Source organism: Aspergillus aculeatinus, assembly GCF_003184765.1.
Source record: "Aspergillus aculeatinus CBS 121060 unplaced genomic scaffold BO66scaffold_5, whole genome shotgun sequence".
Lineage (NCBI taxonomy): Eukaryota > Fungi > Ascomycota > Eurotiomycetes > Eurotiales > Aspergillaceae > Aspergillus > Aspergillus aculeatinus.
The window spans coordinates 177,368-197,387 of NW_020291474.1; the positions used below are offsets into that span (position 1 = coordinate 177,368).

Here is a 20,020-nt window from a genome sequence, read left to right on the forward strand (position 1 = left end):
CCCCCCCCCCCCCCACCCAAAAGGATCTTCTTCGTTAATACCTTAGGAATGTAGTTCTGCTGGGGCGGAAAGGTCACCGAGCTGGTGACGTCCAACCCGTCCACCAACCCCTTCGCCGTGGCGGCGGCCGCCCACCCGGCCATGATCGACCCGGCGGGCGCGGAGAAGATCGCCGTGCCCTACATCCTGCTCGCGTCGCAGGAGGAGGCGCCGGAGACCTTGCAGGCGTTTGAGGCGAAGCTGAGCGTGCCGCATCATGTCGAGACGTTTGGCGACCAGGTGCATGGGTGGATGGCGGCGCGGGCGGATTTGAGCGATCCCCACGTGCGGGAGGAGTATCTCCGCGGGTATCGGACGGTGTTGCGGTTTTTGGGGGAGCACTGGCATTGAGCAGTTGTCTGGTTGCTGGAGTTTGGTATGGAGGCATTTTCTCATCTCCTTGACTCGATAGAGGAAGGGAAATACATGGTTAAAGTCACAACAAGGCTTGATAAATATGTCTATGGTCGTGTCTCATGTCTAAGGATACAGAAGAATCTAAATATATACAGGGTTCGCTTCGTTTGTATACAACCCAGGGCTAACCACATTACTCCACCCCTCGAGGCACGCGACACACCGCCCGTGCCTCCTCCGGCATCGTCTGCCACAGCACCTGCCGCACCTCCTGCCCCACCTGGTCGACGGCATCCATAGCCCATAAAACATCCAAGTGCTCGTACTCCTCGATAACCTTGGCGTGCACCAGGCGGACGTGCGGTTCACGGCCCTTCTGCAGCCGCTGCAGGAACTGCTGTCCGTCGACGAGGTTATCCGAGCCGGCGATCCACAAGGCCATAGGGGGAACTTGGGGTCCATACCACGCGGTGTCGCGGCGAGGCGGGGACGACTCGTTGCTGTAACGAAGATCCTCTTCCATCTCAGTCAACGTCGACTCCTCTGTCGCGAGAATGCATTTATGGTTGGCGAAACATCCGTGTCCGAGCCACCACCGCATCGTCTCCGCGCTGACATAGACTGGCGCGAACTGGAACATCCGGTCGCGAAGAGCGCGGTCCCAGCGGGCGTCGTTCCAGCCGAACAGGAACGAGAAAACATAGTAGCCGAGGGCGCCGTAGATGCGTGGGTGGAGACGGCGATGGACGGTCATCATGAACGGAATGAACGAGTGGATGCCGAAGAAGGCGCGAAAGATGAGTGGCGGAATGATACGCATGAACCTCAGACACACTTTATTGATCAGTGGACCCGCGTATACGGCCGGGGCCAGAGCGCAGAAGACTGAAATGCGCTCTCCCAGCTCGGGTCGCTGGTCTTTCGCAAGGGCAATGAAGGTCTCCGCAGTGCCCTGCGAGTGGCACGCCAGGCCCAGCTTCTCAAAACCGGTCTCGTACAGGACGCGCGAGATGAGCGCCGGCAGGTCCAGCACGCCCATCTGCTGGATGTTCCACGACCACATCCGCGGGTCCGTCTCAAGGAGAGTGGTGTGCTCAGGCGTCATACCGCAGCGGTTGTTGCCCAGCCAGACGTCGTAGCCAGATTTGCAAAGAAAGAACGCAAGACTGTCGTCGTCATTGGCGCAAAAAGCTCCGGCACTTTGGAGCAGCCCGTGCATCAGCAGGACGGGATACTTGCGAGGCGTGGAACGCTTTGAGACCTCGGGGTTTGTCTCGCCCGTGAACACTTCTGGTCCGCGATGGCGACGATCCTTAGCCGGCAAAGGAGTGTACTCTTGTGGATTGTAAACATGCCATAGCGTGAGAATGAACCCGTCCTCCGTCTGCACTTTGAAGGTCTCAACGTCTAACCCAACGCGACGGGCATAGTACGCCACGTCACAGACGATGGGATCCTTGCCACCCTCCAATGGTGGACACTCATCCAGGCCTTCCTCGTTGACCTCCTTCTCCTGTCGAGAACTCCAGCGCCGCAGCGCCTTGATCCGCTCCGTGCGCCGTGACCGCTCTTCTGCGGAGAATTTGCGCCCCTCACCGGGATCCTGGCCACGTCGACTGCGGTAAAAGGGTGAGATGACGGCATTGACCACGGTGTGAACGACGGCTGCCACCATGACTGTGCCCAGAAACAGGAGCGACAGGACGAACGAGACGCAGCGGATCAGAAGGCATTTCAGCGAGAGGACCAAGGAGGGCGGTCCGTAAGTGGGGAGTGGTGGGAACAGCGGATGCGAGGCCAGCGTCGAGATCGTAGTGCTCATTTCGTCGTCTCCGAGCAATCTGTCGGTCACTGTGGCGGAGTTCTTGTCGTCACTGTTCAATTTGGGGCCTAGGTCTTGCAATTCAAACCCCTTTGGTGATGATCGATCCCCTCGCGAGCCCAATCCATGGTGTTGCTGTTCGATGGTTCCGACTTCGATGGCGGTGCTAAAGTAGTGCGCTTTATTGTCCTGGGAGGCTAGGCCAGGGTCCGGCCCACGGCTGATACTGACGGAGGGACCCAGGGTCTCACCGTCAGGGTCGGACGAAAGAAACATGATGCGATCAGGGGATGTAGTAGAGTACAAGGGACCACATTGTCAGGAGATCAAAAGAAAAAGGAATTAGGAGGGGGTCGGGGGGGTTGGAGGGGAAAAGGGACGAAATAAGAAGAGGGATCGATCGGCAGTAGAGAAGCAGGCGATGATGAGGGATGATGATGGTGGAGGGTGGAGGGTGTTCGGTGGAGCGGGAACAGCCCCCGTGATTGCCGTTTTGGGAGAGGAACTCCTGGTTGCGATCACGTGAGAGGGGCCATTGCGCGTAATCCCGTGGGGCGGTGGCACCCAATCACACCCCCCTTGGGGCCTCAGGCGTCATCATACTTACTAGTATGTCGGAGCTGGTGACGTCGGAGTTCTGCTTACACTGCCACTTATTGGTTCATCCAAGGTTCAACCCATACTAAGAATTATCACTCAAGCTTCAATAGGTATGCATCATTCGGATTCTTAAATATGACACTGACAGTTGACACATATGACAGTTGAACTGTAATTCTCATAACACATAACATGACTCAATCGCTGCGCTTCTCAAACAAAATGCTCATACTATACATGATAAATGTCGTTCCCAATTATTAATCCCAATGTCCAACCCGTACTCCAGAAACAAAACAGAAGACGAAGTCATAGGCTTAGGCAGACTCAATGTGCTCGTGCTCACGCTTCATCTGAGCATCATGCTCCAACTCCCCGAGAGTGCCACGAGCCTTGCCCTCGGCCACATCCCGAACATCGGTGAAGTGCACCGAGGGAACAAAGCCGGGCGAGCGCCAGGCAGAAGACACCTTGGCGTAGAGCTCATCGACCTGCTCCAAAGAAAGCCCCTTGGTCTCGTAGATGCACATGTACACGAAGACACCGGCAATAGCGCAGAACCCACCCCAGATGAAGAACACCTTGGACTGGAGGTTGGCGTTGCCCGGGCCGGAGTCCACCATGTAGGGGGTGGCGTAGGCAATAGCCCAGTTCAGGAGCCAGTTGGAGGCAGTCGTGATTGACAGGCACTTGGCGCGAGCCTTCAAGGGGAACAGCTCACCGGTCACCGTCCAGGCAGTGGGACCCCAGGTGGAAGCGAAGAAGAAGATGTAGACGCAGACGAAGGCGATCAGCACCTTGTTGGCGACTTCCGAGTCGGTAGCTGTGCCGACAATGGCGACAATGAACTGGCAGACACACATGCCAACGGCTCCGAACAAAAGGAGAGGACGACGACCCCACTTCTCAACGAGCCAGAGACCGGGGAAGGTGGAGCACACGTTGACGATGTTCGTGATCAAGGTGATGGTGAAGCTGTTCTTGATGCCAGAGTTCTGGAAGAAGGTGGTTCCGTAGTAGACTGCAGCGAAGGTTAGACACGGATCGATGAGAATGTGGAAAAGGAGGGAAGCTTACAGATGAAGTTGACACCAGACAGTTGCTGCAGGGCCTGGACCAAGCAGCCTGTGAGCAGACGCTTGCCCAGAGTGCCACGGAAGATGTCGCCGAAGCTGGCCTTGCCAACGCTGAGCTCGTACTCGTGGTTGGCCTGGATCTCGGAGAGCTCCTCAACGATGGAGGGGTGGTTGACATCGAGACGGCGCAGACGGGCGAGCGCTTGAGCCGCAGCCTCGTGACGGTCGTGCTTGACCAGGAAACGGGGAGTCTCGGGCAGGATGAGCATACCCGTCACCAGGATGATGGCCCAGGCGAACTGGATAGCAATAGGGATGCGGTAGCAGCCAGTGTCCATGCGGTCCTTGGTGGAATTGTTGACGATGGAGGCGAGCAGAAGACCGATGGTGATGGCCAGCTGGTAGGCGCCGACGACAGTACCACGGATCCACTTGGGGGCAGTCTCCGACTGGTAAAGGGGAACTGGATCGCTGTTAGCATCTATCGCCTTAGATCATCCACTCCAAGGGAGCACATACCGGTTGCCGAGAGGAGACCAACACCAAAGCCGGCGAAGAATCTACCAGCCACGAATAGAGGGATGCGGGTGGCGGCAGTCTGCAGAATGACACCGAAGCAGAAAACGAAGGAGTCGAGGATCATAGCCAGGCGACGACCAAAGCGGTCGGCCACGGGGGCGGCACAGAGAGCACCGAAGAAAGTACCAGCAGACAACAGAGAGACAATCATGGAAGATTGGGAGGAGGTGATATCGGGAAGTCCATCCTTGGGGTTCACGTAGCCAGTGGAGAACATCTCGCGCCACTTCTTCATGGCAATGATACCGCTGATAGTGCCGGTGTCATATCCGTAGAGAATACCTCCAAAGGCGGCAAACAGGCCAACAATGATGGCAGGGGCGGCCGAGCCCGCTGCCTGATCAGGCTTCTTCAGCATGAAACCCATTGTAGATTGATCACAAGTAGGATCAGAAGGGGTAGTGGTAGAGGGGGTGTGTTTGTCAACAGTCAATGGCAGAGAGTTCTTCAGTGCGAACGATGGTAGGCAGTCAAGAGGAAATAGAATGAGATCACGTGGATGGGATGTTGATGAGAGCTGTAAGGCAGTTGATGATGGAGAGATGAGAAACTGATGATGGAGAAGATGATGGAGATGATGATGGAGATGAAGATGAGAAAGTCAATCTGAGCTGGGGATATCACGACGCTTTTGTAGTGCGCGGGGGACCAGGCCGAGAGAGTCTGGTCAACCCCAGATCCGGCCGGCCGGGGACTGCTGACGGACCGGAATCGAAGCGAATGAGTGAATGGGTGAATGAGTGAATGGCACAGCCCGGAATAGAGTAGGGGCCAGGCCGGCCAGGCCACGAGACCGAACATTCTTTTCCCCCGCGTCGTTTGTCAGGGCCTTCCCGAGTCTGGAGTGTGGAGACTGGAGTGTTGAGAAGTTGAGAGGAGGACAAGACACGAGGCCAGGCCGACGATCGCCATTGTCCAGTGTCGGGACTAGTCCCGAGAGAGTGCGTTAGCCGGGAGGGTTTCTGGTGCGCAAAGCCGACCGGTGGGGACAACACTGGCTCTCGCCGGTGCCCGAGGAGGTTTGTTGCCAACCCATCTCCGAGGTATCTCTAAGACCCTGCCGTGGATTTCGATTCTCAAATCTAAGGTGAAAGGTGAAAGGTGAATAGATTTAGCACCTGATGTGCCGAACAAAGGCAGTGTATAGTATTCACCGCTAAGTTAGAGAACAGACGGGAGGTGAACAAGAGAACTCGAAGCCGGCCCAGCACCGGGAACGGCCACACTGACAACTGAAGTTACAACAAACTCCAGACCGCATTCGGGTAGCCGGTCTTACCATTTCTCCCCATCCCGAATCAGCCAAATCAGCCACATCAGCCACAATAAACAGAAGCACTCTCTACATAACAGAACTAGAGCCAATTCGGAAATCTTGACGGCGATTTTGCCCGAACTGTCAGTCTATCAAGATGATCACAAGATCAGAAACTTTTGGAACTTTCTTCCCCAGACCAACCCGGCGTGGGGTGAACAGGTGAAAAGCGTTCTATTTTCCCACGCTAAATCCACGCTAAACTAGCCCAACTTCCTTAGCCTCCAATTGCCTCAGCCACAGTCCTCAGTACTCAACCCCGAACCACGGCTCACCCGATGGTTCAGGAGCTTTGCTTTCCAGCACGGCCAGAGCCGAAAAGCAACAAGCAAACCCCAAGTTTCACCCATCGGTCCATCCTTCACCAACCAACCTTCTCACCGGGAACCCGAACTCGGCCTAGAGCCAGGTTTGTTCTCTATCGGTCCCTGGCGAGCGTCGGCGATTTCCCCTCGATCCAGGTCCAGAGTCGTGGCTTTGCACCCTGCGGAAAATTTTTTCTCATCCTTGCTTTGCCACATGATCAACATCCCCGGATTTTTTTAACTTGTCTCTGTCATCTGGAGCCCGTCTAGATGCTTGACTCTGAGTCTCCAAAATGCCGAACTCCCACGAGGGCGAAATGATGCTATTTTCAGATCCCACCCATGACTAACGACCTAGTCTACCAGAGCCTTGACTAATGCGATGGAGGACAAGAATAACCAAGCAACTAAACCAAGAAACTTTCCTGGATGCCCCCTCCCCCGAGCCGATAGATAATTGCCGGAGCGAGGGACGGAGGCTTGCTGTGTGCGATCATTTCCCGACCCCGGGGGAACAGACGGCGCCGGCGCCCATCTGTGACAGTGGTGCCGCTCTGATTGCACCAGATCCCCTCTCTTCCCGGGCAGAAATAGAGTTGGCAAATGAAATCTGTTTAGGCAGCCACTGGGCACACGGCACTCCAAATCGAAAAGGAGGTGATCTACCCTTCCCCCGTGGGATCAAAGTCAACTTCACCAAAACACGAGGATCCGGGGACGGTTCAACGTCATCCTTAGGTGAGGGAGCCTGTTTCTTTCCCGCTTCAGAGGTTGCCGTGTTGGATTTCATTGGTGGTGGTGGTCTTAGGGCCAGTGTCAGAACGCGGGGTCGCTGTGCGTGGTCTATACATCCCTACGTAGATGTTGCGTGCCCCCGGGTTTGGGTTTCTGGGTCAGACACCAGCGATGGAGGTGAGACAGAGCAAGTGGAAATGTACTCCGTATGGGGAAGGCAATTGAGGCTCTCTGTGCAAAAGGCGGGATCGCAATGGCTCTGTCTTTCACATCTGCCGTTCGATAGTCACTTACATGGGACGGGGTCAACCCCCCCGTCTCCCTTCTCTGACCAGCCCTGTCCAGCTCATTTTAATACCAGACAATGCATTCATAGGCTTCTGGAGTTCGATAATCATCCAATCAACAAGCTCATGTAAGGAAATCTAGCTTAGAGAGGCTTTCTTCAGAGATAGCCACCTAAAACATATCTTCCATCTTTTGGCCTCCAATGGCTTTACTCAGCCATTGGGAAACTGTAGTTTGCTGGCCAAGAAAGGCAGAAACACAAAAACGACGAGACCCAGCCCAAAAAAGGAATTGTAGCTCTCCGATGCGGGGAATCGAACCCCGATCTCCTGTGTGAAAGACAGGTATGATAGCCGTTACACTACATCGGACGGTGTATATTTGAGACCTTTGGCAATAGTATATGAGGTTTGAGCGGTTAAATGATGCCGTTTGGGCCAGCAACGTCGATGATATCTCGAATCTTTTGGTGGTAGTTTGATGGTTACACAAGATATGCTAGTGCGGAGGCTAGATAGGGTTAAGGTTACTCGCCTGCTCTAATCACGTGTGTGGGCTGCTCCGACAGGCTACCTGCGTCCCGCGCGCAAGGCCCTTACTTTCATGTATGATCCTAACGTATTGTCTATAGCAGGTACAACGATGCTGTAATCTACGAAATGGAAGCAATTCGAATCGAAACTGGCTGAAATTCTCGCTCATCAGCGGCATGCTTGATGAGAATGCTATTGCCCACATACAGAACTGAAACGCTGAAACCTGGACCAGCGAGGTTGCAGTGAAATTCCGTCCCGAGTGCTAAACCCCGCAAATGTATATATTCAGGACAAAACCGCCTTGTCTACAAACTCCGCCCCACCATTCCATGTCTTTTATTTCCTCTACCAACGCCAAATGAGAAAGAAATACCACGCAAACACAATCCCCGCTACGTACTTCACGGAATCTACAAACTCCCCCTTAATCTTCCCGGCCGTGGTCGTAGTCCGGCCGGCTCGGCGCCCAGAGCCATCCCGCGTCGGCTTCCATTTGGCGCTACTCAGCTCATCCTCATCTGCACTTGCGTAAGTGGCGTGCAAAGGAGGATTGTTGGTCGCGCGACTAGCCAGGCCGTGCGGGGATGGAAGCGTGGAGCTGGACGTACTAGAAGACGGGCTCTTGTATCGGGCGGGGCGCTGTGGAGGGCGACTGCGACTCTCCGACAGAGGGAGGATGGGGTCCGCCGCGCTAGCTTGTGAGGGATGTTTCACCACAAACACCGCCCGGAGAAGGAGAACAACCAGGGTGAAAGCCAAGACAAGGCCGTAGTTGATGAAAATGGAGAGCTGGTCGGGAAGAAGGCACAAGTGATTCTGCACGGTCCGACCAGATCCGGAGGACTGCAGCGACTGCCCGGTCGCCTTGTCGACAGGGTTCCACAGGCTGGTCATCACGAAGCCGGGCCGTCGAATCCCCATCGCCCAAGACAGGCTCTTCACCGTGATTTCCCGGGGGGACCCACTGAATTCGTGATGAGCAATTTCGCAGTAGTCATGATCATCCCCGGAGTAGACGTGAACGAGGTTAGGCCCAACCTTGGACACGATGTCCCGCGAGATGGTGGGCGTCAACACATTCTGGTACTGGTATCCCCGCCCCATAGGTATGGAGTTGCGCTCATCCTCTTCCAGGTTGTCATCCGTTGGGGGATACCGCTCTCGGTAAGGTCCGCATGGCGTGGCCGGTTTGCGATACAACGGTACGTGTGTTAAGAGAATCGCAGGGAGGCCTGCAATCTCTGGCTGCGGTCGGTGATAGAAGGAGGGCTCCAAAATGTCCACAGCCCGATGCACATAAAGATGCCCCTCGCTCTCATTTCTCATCATGCGCAACGATTCCATCTCCGCCCGGCCCCGGTGCACGTTCATGTTGTTGAGAAATTGCTCCGTGTCCGCCCAGATGCGCTGGTTTGGCAGGACCCCCTCCCCTGTGCCGGCACCCGAGCTGCCAGTCTCCGGATCAGGCTGATCCATGGCGCTCAGCGAGACGGTGTCAACTGAGACAAAGGTATGGTTTCCGATCACGTCCACGCGATTACCTTTCCCAAAGAAGCTCTGGAATCGTTCCCGAACAGGGATCTGGACACCCGACCCAAAGCCCAAGTCGTGGTTGCCCGGTAAGCTCGTGATCATTCTTCGCCCACGAGGATCGCTCGCGTGTCCATCGCCCTGATTCCAGGTATCCATGAATATCTTAGTGAACCGATGGAACTCCTTCTTCCAAAACCGATCCTTGTATTTTTGGTACCGCTTCTCCGGACTGGAGCTAGTTGCCGTCGCCCATTCCCTGCCGCCATCGAACAAGTCGCCCAGGAATAGTACCGAGTCGGGACTCAGCTGTTTCTGCAATGTAGAAAACGAGCGCCGCATGTATTGGTCGGTGAACTTGACGGTCAAGGTCGACAGGGGCCACGGCCGGCCGGGGTAGGTATGAGGATCGACTAATTGGGGATCGGCGATGAACGCGACATGGTGCGGCACGGCGTCTTGAGGCTACAGAGCACCACTGTTAGATGGATTCAAGGATAGAGACAGTCGGCGAAGGGCCGTAAGGCAACGATGTCACATACCCATTTCTCCCAGTTTCCCCACGCACATGTCTTGACGCTGTCCTGGAAAATGGTCCGCTCTCCCCACCAAAGCGTGCAAGCCCACAGGACTACCAGCGCATTTGTTATGGTAAAAATCCACCGGAATGTCCTCCGTAGCAATGACAACATCCCATCCCGACTTTGAATTCCATTTGTCAGTTCCATCGCCCATTGTTGTGTCCATGATGGCAGGTAATCTCGCATCTGTTGTGAGAATGTCGCTGGTTCCATATCAGGTTCGCGACTGGCCGGCCAAAAGCTGCCAGAGCTGGCGCCGTGTGAGTGAGGGTAGGCGTAACTCATGGTTGTTGGTGCACAGTGGAGATGCAGCTACCGTCATGCGGCATTGCCGCTCCGATGCTGAAACGAGTTTGAAGCAGTTAGTAAAGAACGAGTCGCGACGGCATGCCTCGAGATGCAGTATGATCAAGAAAAGAGATGTAAGAAGGGAGCGAAAATAGTTTGATCCAGAGAAGAATAAGTGTCAAAGTGAGAGAATGAGAGAATGATCAAGTGAAGATGCCAGCCCAGGGGTGTGTTTCGCCGCCAAACAGGCGCGGGATCACGTCACGTGTGAGGTGGCCGCCGCGGCTTCTCCAGCTGAGTTTAGTCTAGTTTGGGGGTCTTGTTCCAATTTTGGCAATTTTGGTAACTGACCTCAGCCTCCGACCGCGGGCGAACTATCCCATCCCTGTCTCACTCCAAGCCTCCCGGTCTTTGGTCACCGCCCGTCAGCATGTGCAGGCTCTGGGAATTGCTACTACATGTTGCTACTACATAGGCATCCTACAAGCACAGGTGGCTTGATAATTCCAACATATGACCAACATATAGTACGGTGTAATTTTGGTAGAGATACTTGAAAACAAGCGCGAGATGCGCACGTCTGGATGCATTTATGTCAAAGTACCCGCCGAACATGCGCCAAGTCCAAACAGAGATTCTTAACAGGGACAAACTCAACAGATGACTTTTCAGTCACCAGAAACAATTGGGTATGATCAGTACGGATAGGAAACAGTATTTTTAGGGCGAGTCGTCTTATAAGGAAGTGTAAAGGTGAGGTAATTAGACGGAAGAGTATCGCGACCCCTCCCTAATGTAGTCACGGCGACCTCTTCGGACAGCACTGGCCGTTTTGAGCGCATTCTTCGCCACATTCAAGAAGACAAGCCTGGGGATCTCCTTCAGGGACGCTAGGTGTACGGCTTGGGAGCGTCGTCGAAGTAGAGGCTTCACCATCGGGGTGAGAAGGGAATTGAATGGTGTCTTCAGCATCACTGTCCGGCGCAAATTCGGGTTGAATGGTGGACGAATGAATGCCATAAGCATGCAAGCACTTGCGCACCTGCCTGGCTAGACGCATGTACCGCTCCGAGCCCTCGCCCTTAATCTCCGTATCGACCTGGATGTGAATCGAGGCCACAAGCTTGGTGTCACTCAACTGCCAGACATGTAAGTGGTGGGAGCCCATTACTCCCGGCAGTCCTTCAATGTCTTCCTTGATATGATCAATGCTAAGGCCGTGGGGCACAGCCTGAAGCAGAATCCGCGAGGCCGCTTTGCAAAGAGGGATGGCAGAACAGAGAATAATCACGGTGATCACCAATGAAATGCCAGGATCCACATAGAAGCGCCAGGAGTAATCAGTCAGCCAGATGATCAGGGCGGAGGCGATGACGCCGATGTTGCCGAGCGCATCACCCATCACATGAAGGAAAACACCTCGCATGTTCAGATCATGGCTATGGCCATGGCCATGCTTCTCATCCTTCTGTTTAGGCTGGGCATGGTTGTGATGCCTGTGAATGTCGTCGTCCACGGGAGTACGACGAGCCGTCTTAGGCGCATTTCCGGCGTCAGTATAGTTGCCAGCACGATCCTTGTGGCCCAATAGCGCAGAGCGTTCGGATGGACGGACGTCCTCGGAATCCCCACCCTCAAGCACGTCCGTGTCGGATCCCGATGGGTCATCATAGCGAGAGCGACTGGCTGCAATGATTTCCTGCCGCAAAGTGGCGGGATGGACTTGGATCTCTTCGACATCAAGGAACCCACGGCCGGTTGCGCCGCTGTAGCGACGAGAACTGCGGTGCTGACTGTCCAAGGTCCGACGACGGTTTGAATACGGGGAAGAGGCGTCCGCGCCAGCAGTACGCTGCAATCAGAAGTCAACATGTGTTCTGGAAAGATGGGACCGGCCTACTCACGCTAGTTGTGTTTCCTTGCTCCAAGACTGGAACAGGGTCATGGCTATGCTCATGACCATGGCCTTCCTCCGAAAAGTCACCTTCTTCGATGTCTGCGTGACCATGGCTGTGGCCGTGTCCATGAGAATGGTCATGGAAAAGGACTAAGCCAATGATGTTTGATAGCAGACCTAAGCAACCGACAATGCAGACAAATTTGGGGTTCTTGACCTCCTGAGGCTCCACCAGTCTCTGTATGGCCTCCAAGAAGATAGACAAACACAAGGCGACCAGAAATACTCCGTTGACCAAGGCACCTAATGTTTCTGCGCGTTGCCACTGCGAACCGTACGATGATAATTAGGACGAGTTCCAAGCGGTGTGCAGGAAAGGGGACAGCTCACCCCATATGTGTACATCTTCGAGTTGGTTTCGCGGTTGGCGACTTTAACGGCCCATAATCCGACCAATAGAGACAAAACATCATTGAGCTATGGCAAACAGGTCAACAAAGCGGTCGGAGGGCTGCAGAGTGTGGGCCGAGGCGTACCATATGAAAGGAGTCGGCAACAAGGGCAAGCGAGTGGACGCTGTAACCTATTCAAGTCCAACAGGTTAGAAGGGGGCGGCGGTCAAAGATTCATACTTGAAGAGACAAACCAGCAATCAATTCTAACAAGAAGAAAGCCGAGTCAATAGCCAACAGGATCAGAATCCTGTTGGTCTTGGAGAGGCCCATCGTGTGTGGCCTTGCGCTCCGTGGCGCGCGTGGGATGGGGGAAAAAGATGACGACAGCGACCCCTAATCAGGCGGCGAAGATCGATATCCAGGCGCACCAAGCGAGTGACCCTGAAGAGTTTCGCAGTAGCAGGATCAAGGAGAATAGGAAAGATTGGAGAAGAGCAGGAGAAAAGCAAGAAAAATAAATCTCGCAAGAGATAAGTAGTTAGTTAGTTATAGGAGAGACTGGAGTCCCAAGGATTCCTGGTCGCAGACCAAGGACTAGTTCAGGAAGGCGGAAGGGCGCCGGCCGATCGGAGCGAAGTGGCGTTAGCCTCTGCCGGTCCCCACCGCCTTGCGGGCTATCCTTTTCAGGGCTGTCCATGAAGCAGGCAATGATGATGGATGACTACTGCAGTGCGTGAGTACACTGCAGTACTAATTAACTACTCCGTATTACAACATTCTTCCCCTCTTTCCTTCTCTCTTATGTTTGCACCGCTTTATAATATGACCAATGCACTCCAATTTTTCTGTATCACAGGTTTCTCCCAGCTACGTATTAACTCACCTGCTGGACTGACTGCTGCTGACCTCGTGCCGGTTCCACCCATACTTCGCAATCTAGGCTGTTTTGCGACCCACTCCCTGACTTACAGGTTAGAACCAGTTCTCTCCACCGTTTGACGCCAAATGAAATTGGTTGTGGCCCCTTCTCCACGCCAAGTTTTCTCCTTTCTCTTCTCCTGATCCATCCCCCGAACTTATCCGACTAAAATTGCTTCGTCAAGTGAATATAGTGAAGCAATATTCACAAAATTGCAAGGAGTAGACCTGTCACACATCATGCAGCATGCCACATCATGACGCAGGATCCGAAGAGACTTTATGCGGCGCGGCTGCTTGCCTACAGCCTGGAACGGTCAAGGCGCCGTCTGTGCGCTAGCTCGGGAAACTAACCCAGAGTTAGCTAGACTGGTAGACTACGCCCAGCCGGCACTTTGGCGGTTGGCCTCAATGCAAGACGACGAGCTACTCCATAAGCGAACAATAACATAAAACTAGTAGTGCTAGTACCTCACACTACCCCGAAGCTATTTGGAAACAATTTGAGCTTTGCGAGAATAGGCCAATGAAGGGACTTATGTTTCTAAGAAGAGGGTCTACCTCCACCACCACCACCGGAAGTTGTACAGTACTCTTCCGACCTCAATATCGCACTGTCTTTTCGAATTCCAGTGTGTAGTGTTTGTTTCTCGGCAGCGGCTGTTCGAGCAACACAACAGCTCGGAAAAAAATCTTGGCTAGGCTCTTTAAAGGATTCTTTGTCATGATTATGTATGCGACACAGTCAACTGCTTGGACGAAGTCGACTACAGACCCAGTCACTAGTTGACCTGTGGATCATGAAGGAGGATACAATCTCTAATCGAGTGTCTCGTCTGTACGCCTATATCGGCAGATGCTCCCTCTTCGATCGCCTGAGGTGCTTCTGCGGTAACGGAAGCTCTGTGTAGGACCCGACAGCCTCGGCTGATCCTCACTCCTACTGATGAGTAGCCCTGAGTGTAAGATTGATGGGACTGGTATGATTCATCACTCGACCCGCCATAGATGTGTCTGCCTTGTCTAGAAGTGGTTGGTATTGATTCAGCTCTTCGAACAAAGGATTAGACTCCGGAAGACATACTGCTCTGGGCCATTTAAATGAGGCGGTCACCGTGGAATACCTGAGGTGATGAAACGAGGTATCGGGGCTTTGAATGAGTAGTTCCTGGCAATGAAATCCAAGAATCGTGCTTTTGAAGACTGAACAATACCCAAGTTGGTAGTCATTACTCTGCTAGAAAGAAGCCCTGCTCCGAGCCAGTGGCTGCCTCAGACCACGATCAGCAGGTCACGAACCCAAAGTTGCACAGGAGCGAAACTGCTCATGTTGCCATACCAAGTCGCTTATAGCCCGTCCAGCGCGGTCCAACGATCTCAATAGCCTCGTCAAGCTGTATAAGGGGGTGGCGGCTCCGTCCCTTGAAGTTCACAGATTTGTCGTCGCCCATTTCTTTCCCAACCTTCACTTTCAGCACCGTCGTCACTACTTTCAACCAGGTCCCTTTCCATGCTCCTTTTCTCAGCTACGATTCCCTTCGTTCCGACCGCGTTATCAATCTTCTGCCATAAAATCTTCGTTAGCCTAGCCCATGCTTAGGAATTCTATGCAGGATCGCAGACGGGACCCGACATACCTTATCCTTCCCATCCCTGCTCACAACCACCACATCCTTACTCTGGTCGATCCTGCCCACCAAGCTTCCATTCTTCCACACCCCATTCTTGGCCACCACCCCCTTCAGATCAGTATTGACAATCACACACCCTTCCACCTCGCAGTTCACGAGCCTTGCCTTCTTCAACCGGCTGCCCGTCACGCGACAGTCGCCGATGGTACTCCGCCGCAGAGCACTCCCGCCTCCAATTTGTGATGCTCTCACCTCGCAGCGCGTCATCCACGACCACTCGCCGATGATCGAGTCGCTGAGGGTGCATCTCCGGAGCGAGATGACATTCTCTAGAGTGCAGTGGTCGGCTTGCACGAATTTGCTGGAGGAGACGTTGGTGAGGGTGCAGTTGGCGAAGATGCAGTGATGCAGGTGGGAGTGTGCGATGGTGCAGCTGGTGCAGGTGGAGCGGCTGATGCTCGTTGCTGATGGATTGGATGAACAGGCTGGGGCGGAAGTTGACGCCGAGGTTGAGGCTGTGGTTCTGTCGATGCCACCCACGCCGGTGATGGTGACAGCCGTGAGGACGCTCCGGGCGATATAGTCCGAGGGAGTGAGGTGGGACAGAGAGCACTCGGTTAGTGCGGAGCGGCGGATGGTGGGCGAGGCATTGGTCAGGATTGTGGTGTTGGTGGTTGCTGATTTTGATTTTCCCATTATGGTAGAACTCTTGAATTGAGATGTGTAGTGAGATGGACGTCGTTATCTTACGAGGAAGGTTGGAAAGTCGCCGAGAATTATGCTCGGCGATTAAATATGGATGGGTCTCGGCAGTGGGCGCTGACGCGACGAGACGATTCAGAGGTGGTATATATACCTTAATCTAGGATGTCGACGGTGATGCCTCGCATTGGTTGCTATAATCGCCAGTATCAGGCTGCCAGATTTCCAACTTCAAGGGGTCCTATACGAATGGTCGATATAGGTAAGACAGCCCTTTATCATGCGGTCAATGGGCGGTGCCCAGAGGTGCAGTGCAGTGCCAGTGCTTCGCAACAGCTTCCCGATCTGGAATAGACTCGCATGCGTGGCGGGGAGGAAGGATTACACGAGCACTGCCTGCCGGATGGCAACTTTTCTCGTCTTCCTATTATTCTGCTGTCAAACTGGTCGCATAATGAGCACAACAAGGCCAAAGCCCTGCAGGGAGACACTCTTATCGTTGGTATTGCTGCTATTGCTGCCTGGGTTCATGTCTGGGTGAGATGAAGACAAGATAAAGCTCCGAATTTAAGCTTCATCTACAAGCTAACCCCGCCGAACTAAGGCAGATCCACTCCATGGCCTGACAATGGAACCATTTCCCCGATCTGACTAAAGCCCTCGGGATGATCGGATCGTCTCCTGATTTTGAGCGGAGACTCACCTCTGTCTACTTATACCGTGTAAAATGCCGGTTCATATCACGTACAATGGAACTACATCTCTAGGCCCTCAAGGAACCATGAGCGATAACGCAGATCCATCCCGCAAGATCCTCCTGGTTGCAACGACGGGTGGCTTTACCCATGCCGGTACGCTCACATCTTCAGATTGAGTACACCTACTAACCCAGGTCCAGCTCCGGTCCTCGAACTGGGCAAGGTTCTCTCCGAGCGAGGCCACACAATCGACTTCGCAACCATGGAGGGCCAGGAGCACTGGACGAAAGACTACCCATTCATATCTCAGCTGCATATACTCGGAGCCGGTCCAACCGAGCAGCAACTAAGCGAGCATTACCTGCGCATGCGTAAATGGGACATGTCTGTCGGCCTAGCAGGCGCCATGCCCTCGAAGTACATGTTCGACTCCTTCTGGCCTGTGACCTACGACCACCTCAAGAATATCCTGGATGATCCTGCCCGCCGTCCCGACTTCATCATCGCGGACTTCTTCGTCGATGCCGTCAAAGACATGCACTTCCAATACCAAGTGCCCGTGGCCATCGTGCACCCACAAATGCCAGCCTTGATGCTCCCGTGCAGCTACATCCCCGGACAGCCGGGCTTTCAGCTGGACGGAACCCTCACCTCCGAGCACGCCTCCATCTGGCTCCGCCTGAAGAACGAGCTCGTAGTCGTCAAGGGCGTGAGAGAGATCATCCGCTTCTTCCGCTGGACGAAACAAATGCGTCGCACTCACGGCGTGTACTACTCCATTCCCAACCCCCGCAAACCCGACTACCTTGTCTTCATTAACTCATTCTTTGGACTCGAGGTCCCGCGCGACCTGCCGCCGCTCGCGGCCGTCGTAGGCCCGATACTCAGCGACACATACCCGCCGTGCGACGAGCATTACACCAAGTTCCTCTCCGATCGCAAGAAGGTCATCTACATTGCCCTCGGCACGCATGTCATCCTTTCTATGGCGGACGCGTCCAAGATTCTCACCGCGCTGTTCCGGCTTTTGGAGATCTCCGTCATTGACGGCGTCATCTGGGCGGTCGGCCAAAGCGGCCGACAGGACCTCGACCCATCCGCCACATTCACGTTCGTAACTCCTTCTTCTCCCCCGATGCTATCAAACACTGTCGACAGCAAGAAAGAGTCCAGAGAGAGAACTATCACTCTAGCCGACCTCCTAGCCGGCCACCACCCGGCCTTCCTCTTCCCCCACTTCGCCCCCCAGCGCGCCCTTCTCGACCACCCGGCCGTGCGCCTCTACTTCACCCACGGCGGCGGCTCAAGCGCCAATGAGGGTCTCTACCACGGTAAGCCCATGCTGGCGATGGGGATCTTCTCGGACCAGATAGCCAATACAGCGCGGCTGGTGCACGGCGGCGTCGCGGAGTCGCTGAACAAATTCTCCTTCACCGCGGAGGAGATTTTCGAGAAGGCGCGCCGCATCCTCGAAGATGTCGACGGCAGGTACGCGCGCGAGTCGCTGCGGCTGCAGCGAATTGCTAGGGTGGCGTCGCGCCGGAAGCACTACGCGGCGGATCTGGTGGAGGAGGTGCTGTATGACACCGAGCTGCGGGTTGTGGACGGAAAGGAGGTCCGCCCGATGCATCTGCAGACGGCGGATATGAGGATGCCGATGTATAAGGTGCGGAACTGGGATCTGATGGCGTTGTCGGGGGTGGGCTTGGCGGGATGGTTGGGGGCGGTTGCAGTATTGGGGCGTTTGGTGTGGCGGCATCGGACGGTTACGAGGGGGATTGTGCTGGGGTTTATGGAGCAATTTGAGGTTGTCCTAAGGTCGGCAGTAGGTGGATGATTGACGCAAAATTGTCCTGGTGGGGTGGAAGTGAAATTGGTTATCCTGTGACAGGCTGTGATTTCTGCCAGTTCGTACAGTACTTCCATATAACATTCTGCCTCGTTGATACCAGAATTAAGATACTGGGAGATGACTGGACATCTATCATAAGCAATAGATGTCTGTTCCATACAATAAAACTATTCTGACTTTCGAATAGTACATTACCTGGATATGGCTTAAGCCTCAGTCTTTAGTCTGTCTGTATTCCTCTAATCACAACTAACATAAAATCCGCTCTGCCGGACTTTAGGGGTAATTAGTGGCATTTGTTAGCTGCGTTACACTGCAAGAATCTCTATTCAGCCCCCTCTTCCACTCGCTCAATCATACACCGTCTCGGAGTATAAACCCCTCTGACCCCGAGATAATGCCCCCCTCCCCCCCTCCAATTGCGAAGTTAGTACTGGGTTCACTAGTAGAAATGCAAAGAGCTTTCTCGTTTGTTTGCCTTCGCCCTGAAGCAAGACTAACTGTATACATCATTGCAGACATTCACTTTCCGCATGCATCGTGATCCATCCAGGTATAGTACCTTCATATTGATAGGTTGAGCTTCTCAATGAACATGTATTCACTAACTTCACCAGTATTCACATAGTCCTCGCTGCGTAACGATCGCTCCTTCCTTGAGTTTAGAAAAGATATTCACCCCCGGACCTTTCTGCCTCAGAGATATAGACAGTTAAGTAGAACCACAACCGCCAAGCCAACGTCTTTAGCTCCTTACTCATCTTAGCCAACCAACCATTGTACAACTTTCCTTTACACAACTTTTTTTTACAATCCATCGGAACTCCTCATGAAGCCCAAATTGTACGAGTCCGAAGACATACCGAATCACACTTATCTGGCCCGGAATGGAGACAAGGGATTCAGCCCTTGAAGTCAAGTATGACAGAAATTCTGACAGGCTATGTGGCTGACGCTCCTAACAACAAAGACTCGTCACCTTTCGGCGTGTTCCTGTCCGACGCATTTGTTCTCAAAGCCCCAAGACAATACCATGGCAAGCGGCACAGCCAGATACTCCATGGATGACCTCGCCTGTGCGGGCGTCATTCGTGAGCCTCGTATCAACCCGAATTGAATAAAAACTCGATCCCCGGCACCAGTCGCCTTCGAACCCAATCAAAGAGGCATTCTCAAAAAATTCGTGTTCGACGACGATGAAAGAAATGAGGGAGATGAATGCCCTCTGCAAGAAACCCCTCGCGTGGGCCGGAGACGAGTATTACTCGGTTCCTTTCGGGAGCCTCGAACTGACAGACATCCATTCTTACTTCGGTATAATCGAGGATCCTTCCGTTTCTGAGTGGAGGGCTGCGTCCGATTCCCTCAGAGTCTCGGTAAGCGGTACTCCTTCCAAGTCTACCGTGCAGAAACTAAGTGGGGTCGTAGACGTCGAAGCTGCGAGAATGAGGATCGATCGAGTCCTGAGTGCTGTTGTGCACCCACAGCGGGCCACTAAAGGCAATCGTGTCCGTGAGATGAGACTCGGCGTCGAGACGATTCTCGACGGTCTTGCTATAGGCAAGATTGCTGGGTCGTCCGATTATTCGACATGGTATGAAGACTGAATTAAATCTTCTACACAAGTGGTCATCGTGGAAGCCGAGAGAAAGGCAATGGTGGGGGGGGCGGACTTACGCAACTATTGGGATATGTTATGGGGTAAGTATTCTCTATCCTCCGTCGGACAGCGAATTCAGGTATCTAGGTTCGCGAAGCCTAGGGCCAGTCAAAAGTTGGTTGTTCGGGTGCGATAACAGACGGCAATCAATAGGACTTCGTTATTCTTGATCACCTACGCAAGGTACCGTGCCACTCACAAACACCAACCCCAACC

General features: G+C 53.9%; 8 protein-coding genes and 1 non-coding gene across 9 annotated transcripts in view; 3 read left to right on the forward strand and 6 right to left on the reverse strand.

Moving 5' to 3' along the window:
* BO66DRAFT_314245 (alpha/beta-hydrolase) overlaps positions 1–390 on the forward strand; it is a gene marked incomplete at both ends in the record, with an annotated part of 1,229 nt that extends 839 nt beyond the window's left edge. Inside the window, one exon of the mRNA XM_025643424.1 lies at positions 55–390. Within this exon, the coding sequence (XP_025507676.1) occupies positions 55–390 (336 nt within the window). The remainder of the gene's footprint in view (positions 1–54) is intronic.
* A 99-nt stretch (positions 391–489) lies between these two features.
* On the reverse strand, positions 490–2,652 carry BO66DRAFT_388497 (putative ab-hydrolase associated lipase). Its single transcript, XM_025646576.1, has one exon. It carries the CDS (start codon positions 2,492–2,494, stop codon positions 590–592), a length of 1,905 nt encoding a protein of 634 aa, XP_025507677.1. The 5' UTR covers positions 2,495–2,652; the 3' UTR covers positions 490–589.
* A 483-nt stretch (positions 2,653–3,135) lies between these two features.
* Positions 3,136–4,840, reverse strand: BO66DRAFT_313941 (sugar porter family MFS transporter; the record flags this gene model as incomplete). Its single annotated transcript, XM_025643412.1, has 3 exons — positions 3,136–3,839; positions 3,896–4,357; positions 4,414–4,840. 3 exons carry the CDS (start codon positions 4,838–4,840, stop codon positions 3,136–3,138), a joined length of 1,593 nt encoding a protein of 530 aa, XP_025507678.1.
* Positions 4,841–7,415: 2,575 nt separating this feature from the next.
* Positions 7,416–7,487, reverse strand: BO66DRAFT_t47. Its single transcript has one exon. It is a non-coding gene; the product is annotated as a tRNA-Glu (tRNA).
* Positions 7,488–7,785: 298 nt separating this feature from the next.
* BO66DRAFT_425959 (putative manganese ion homeostasis (Fr)) lies at positions 7,786–10,235 on the reverse strand. The gene is made up of 2 exons (XM_025650262.1): positions 9,725–10,235; positions 7,786–9,647 (listed from the first exon to the last, which is right to left on the reverse strand). Exons 1-2 carry the CDS (start codon positions 10,046–10,048, stop codon positions 7,998–8,000), a joined length of 1,974 nt encoding a protein of 657 aa, XP_025507679.1. The 5' UTR covers positions 10,049–10,235; the 3' UTR covers positions 7,786–7,997.
* A 333-nt stretch (positions 10,236–10,568) lies between these two features.
* Positions 10,569–13,079, reverse strand: BO66DRAFT_388500 (cation diffusion facilitator family transporter). Its single transcript, XM_025646577.1, has 5 exons — positions 12,595–13,079; positions 12,485–12,531; positions 12,339–12,425; positions 11,956–12,273; positions 10,569–11,903 (listed from the first exon to the last, which is right to left on the reverse strand). Exons 1-5 carry the CDS (start codon positions 12,671–12,673, stop codon positions 10,851–10,853), a joined length of 1,584 nt encoding a protein of 527 aa, XP_025507680.1. The 5' UTR covers positions 12,674–13,079; the 3' UTR covers positions 10,569–10,850.
* Positions 13,080–14,441: 1,362 nt separating this feature from the next.
* Positions 14,442–15,730, reverse strand: BO66DRAFT_174558 (uncharacterized protein). Its single transcript, XM_025642317.1, has 2 exons — positions 14,899–15,730; positions 14,442–14,824 (listed from the first exon to the last, which is right to left on the reverse strand). Exons 1-2 carry the CDS (start codon positions 15,586–15,588, stop codon positions 14,651–14,653), a joined length of 864 nt encoding a protein of 287 aa, XP_025507681.1. The 5' UTR covers positions 15,589–15,730; the 3' UTR covers positions 14,442–14,650.
* A 1-nt stretch (position 15,731) lies between these two features.
* On the forward strand, positions 15,732–16,334 carry BO66DRAFT_174604 (uncharacterized protein). The gene is made up of 2 exons (XM_025642318.1): positions 15,732–16,131; positions 16,203–16,334. The coding sequence occupies exons 1-2, from the start codon at positions 15,875–15,877 to the stop codon at positions 16,243–16,245; spliced, it is 300 nt and encodes a 99-aa protein (XP_025507682.1). The 5' UTR covers positions 15,732–15,874; the 3' UTR covers positions 16,246–16,334.
* BO66DRAFT_388502 (glycosyltransferase) lies at positions 16,096–18,328 on the forward strand. Its single transcript, XM_025646578.1, has 2 exons — positions 16,096–16,131; positions 16,203–18,328. The coding sequence occupies exon 2, from the start codon at positions 16,555–16,557 to the stop codon at positions 18,127–18,129; it is 1,575 nt and encodes a 524-aa protein (XP_025507683.1). The 5' UTR covers positions 16,096–16,131; positions 16,203–16,554; the 3' UTR covers positions 18,130–18,328.
* Positions 18,329–20,020: the final 1,692 nt, after the last annotated feature.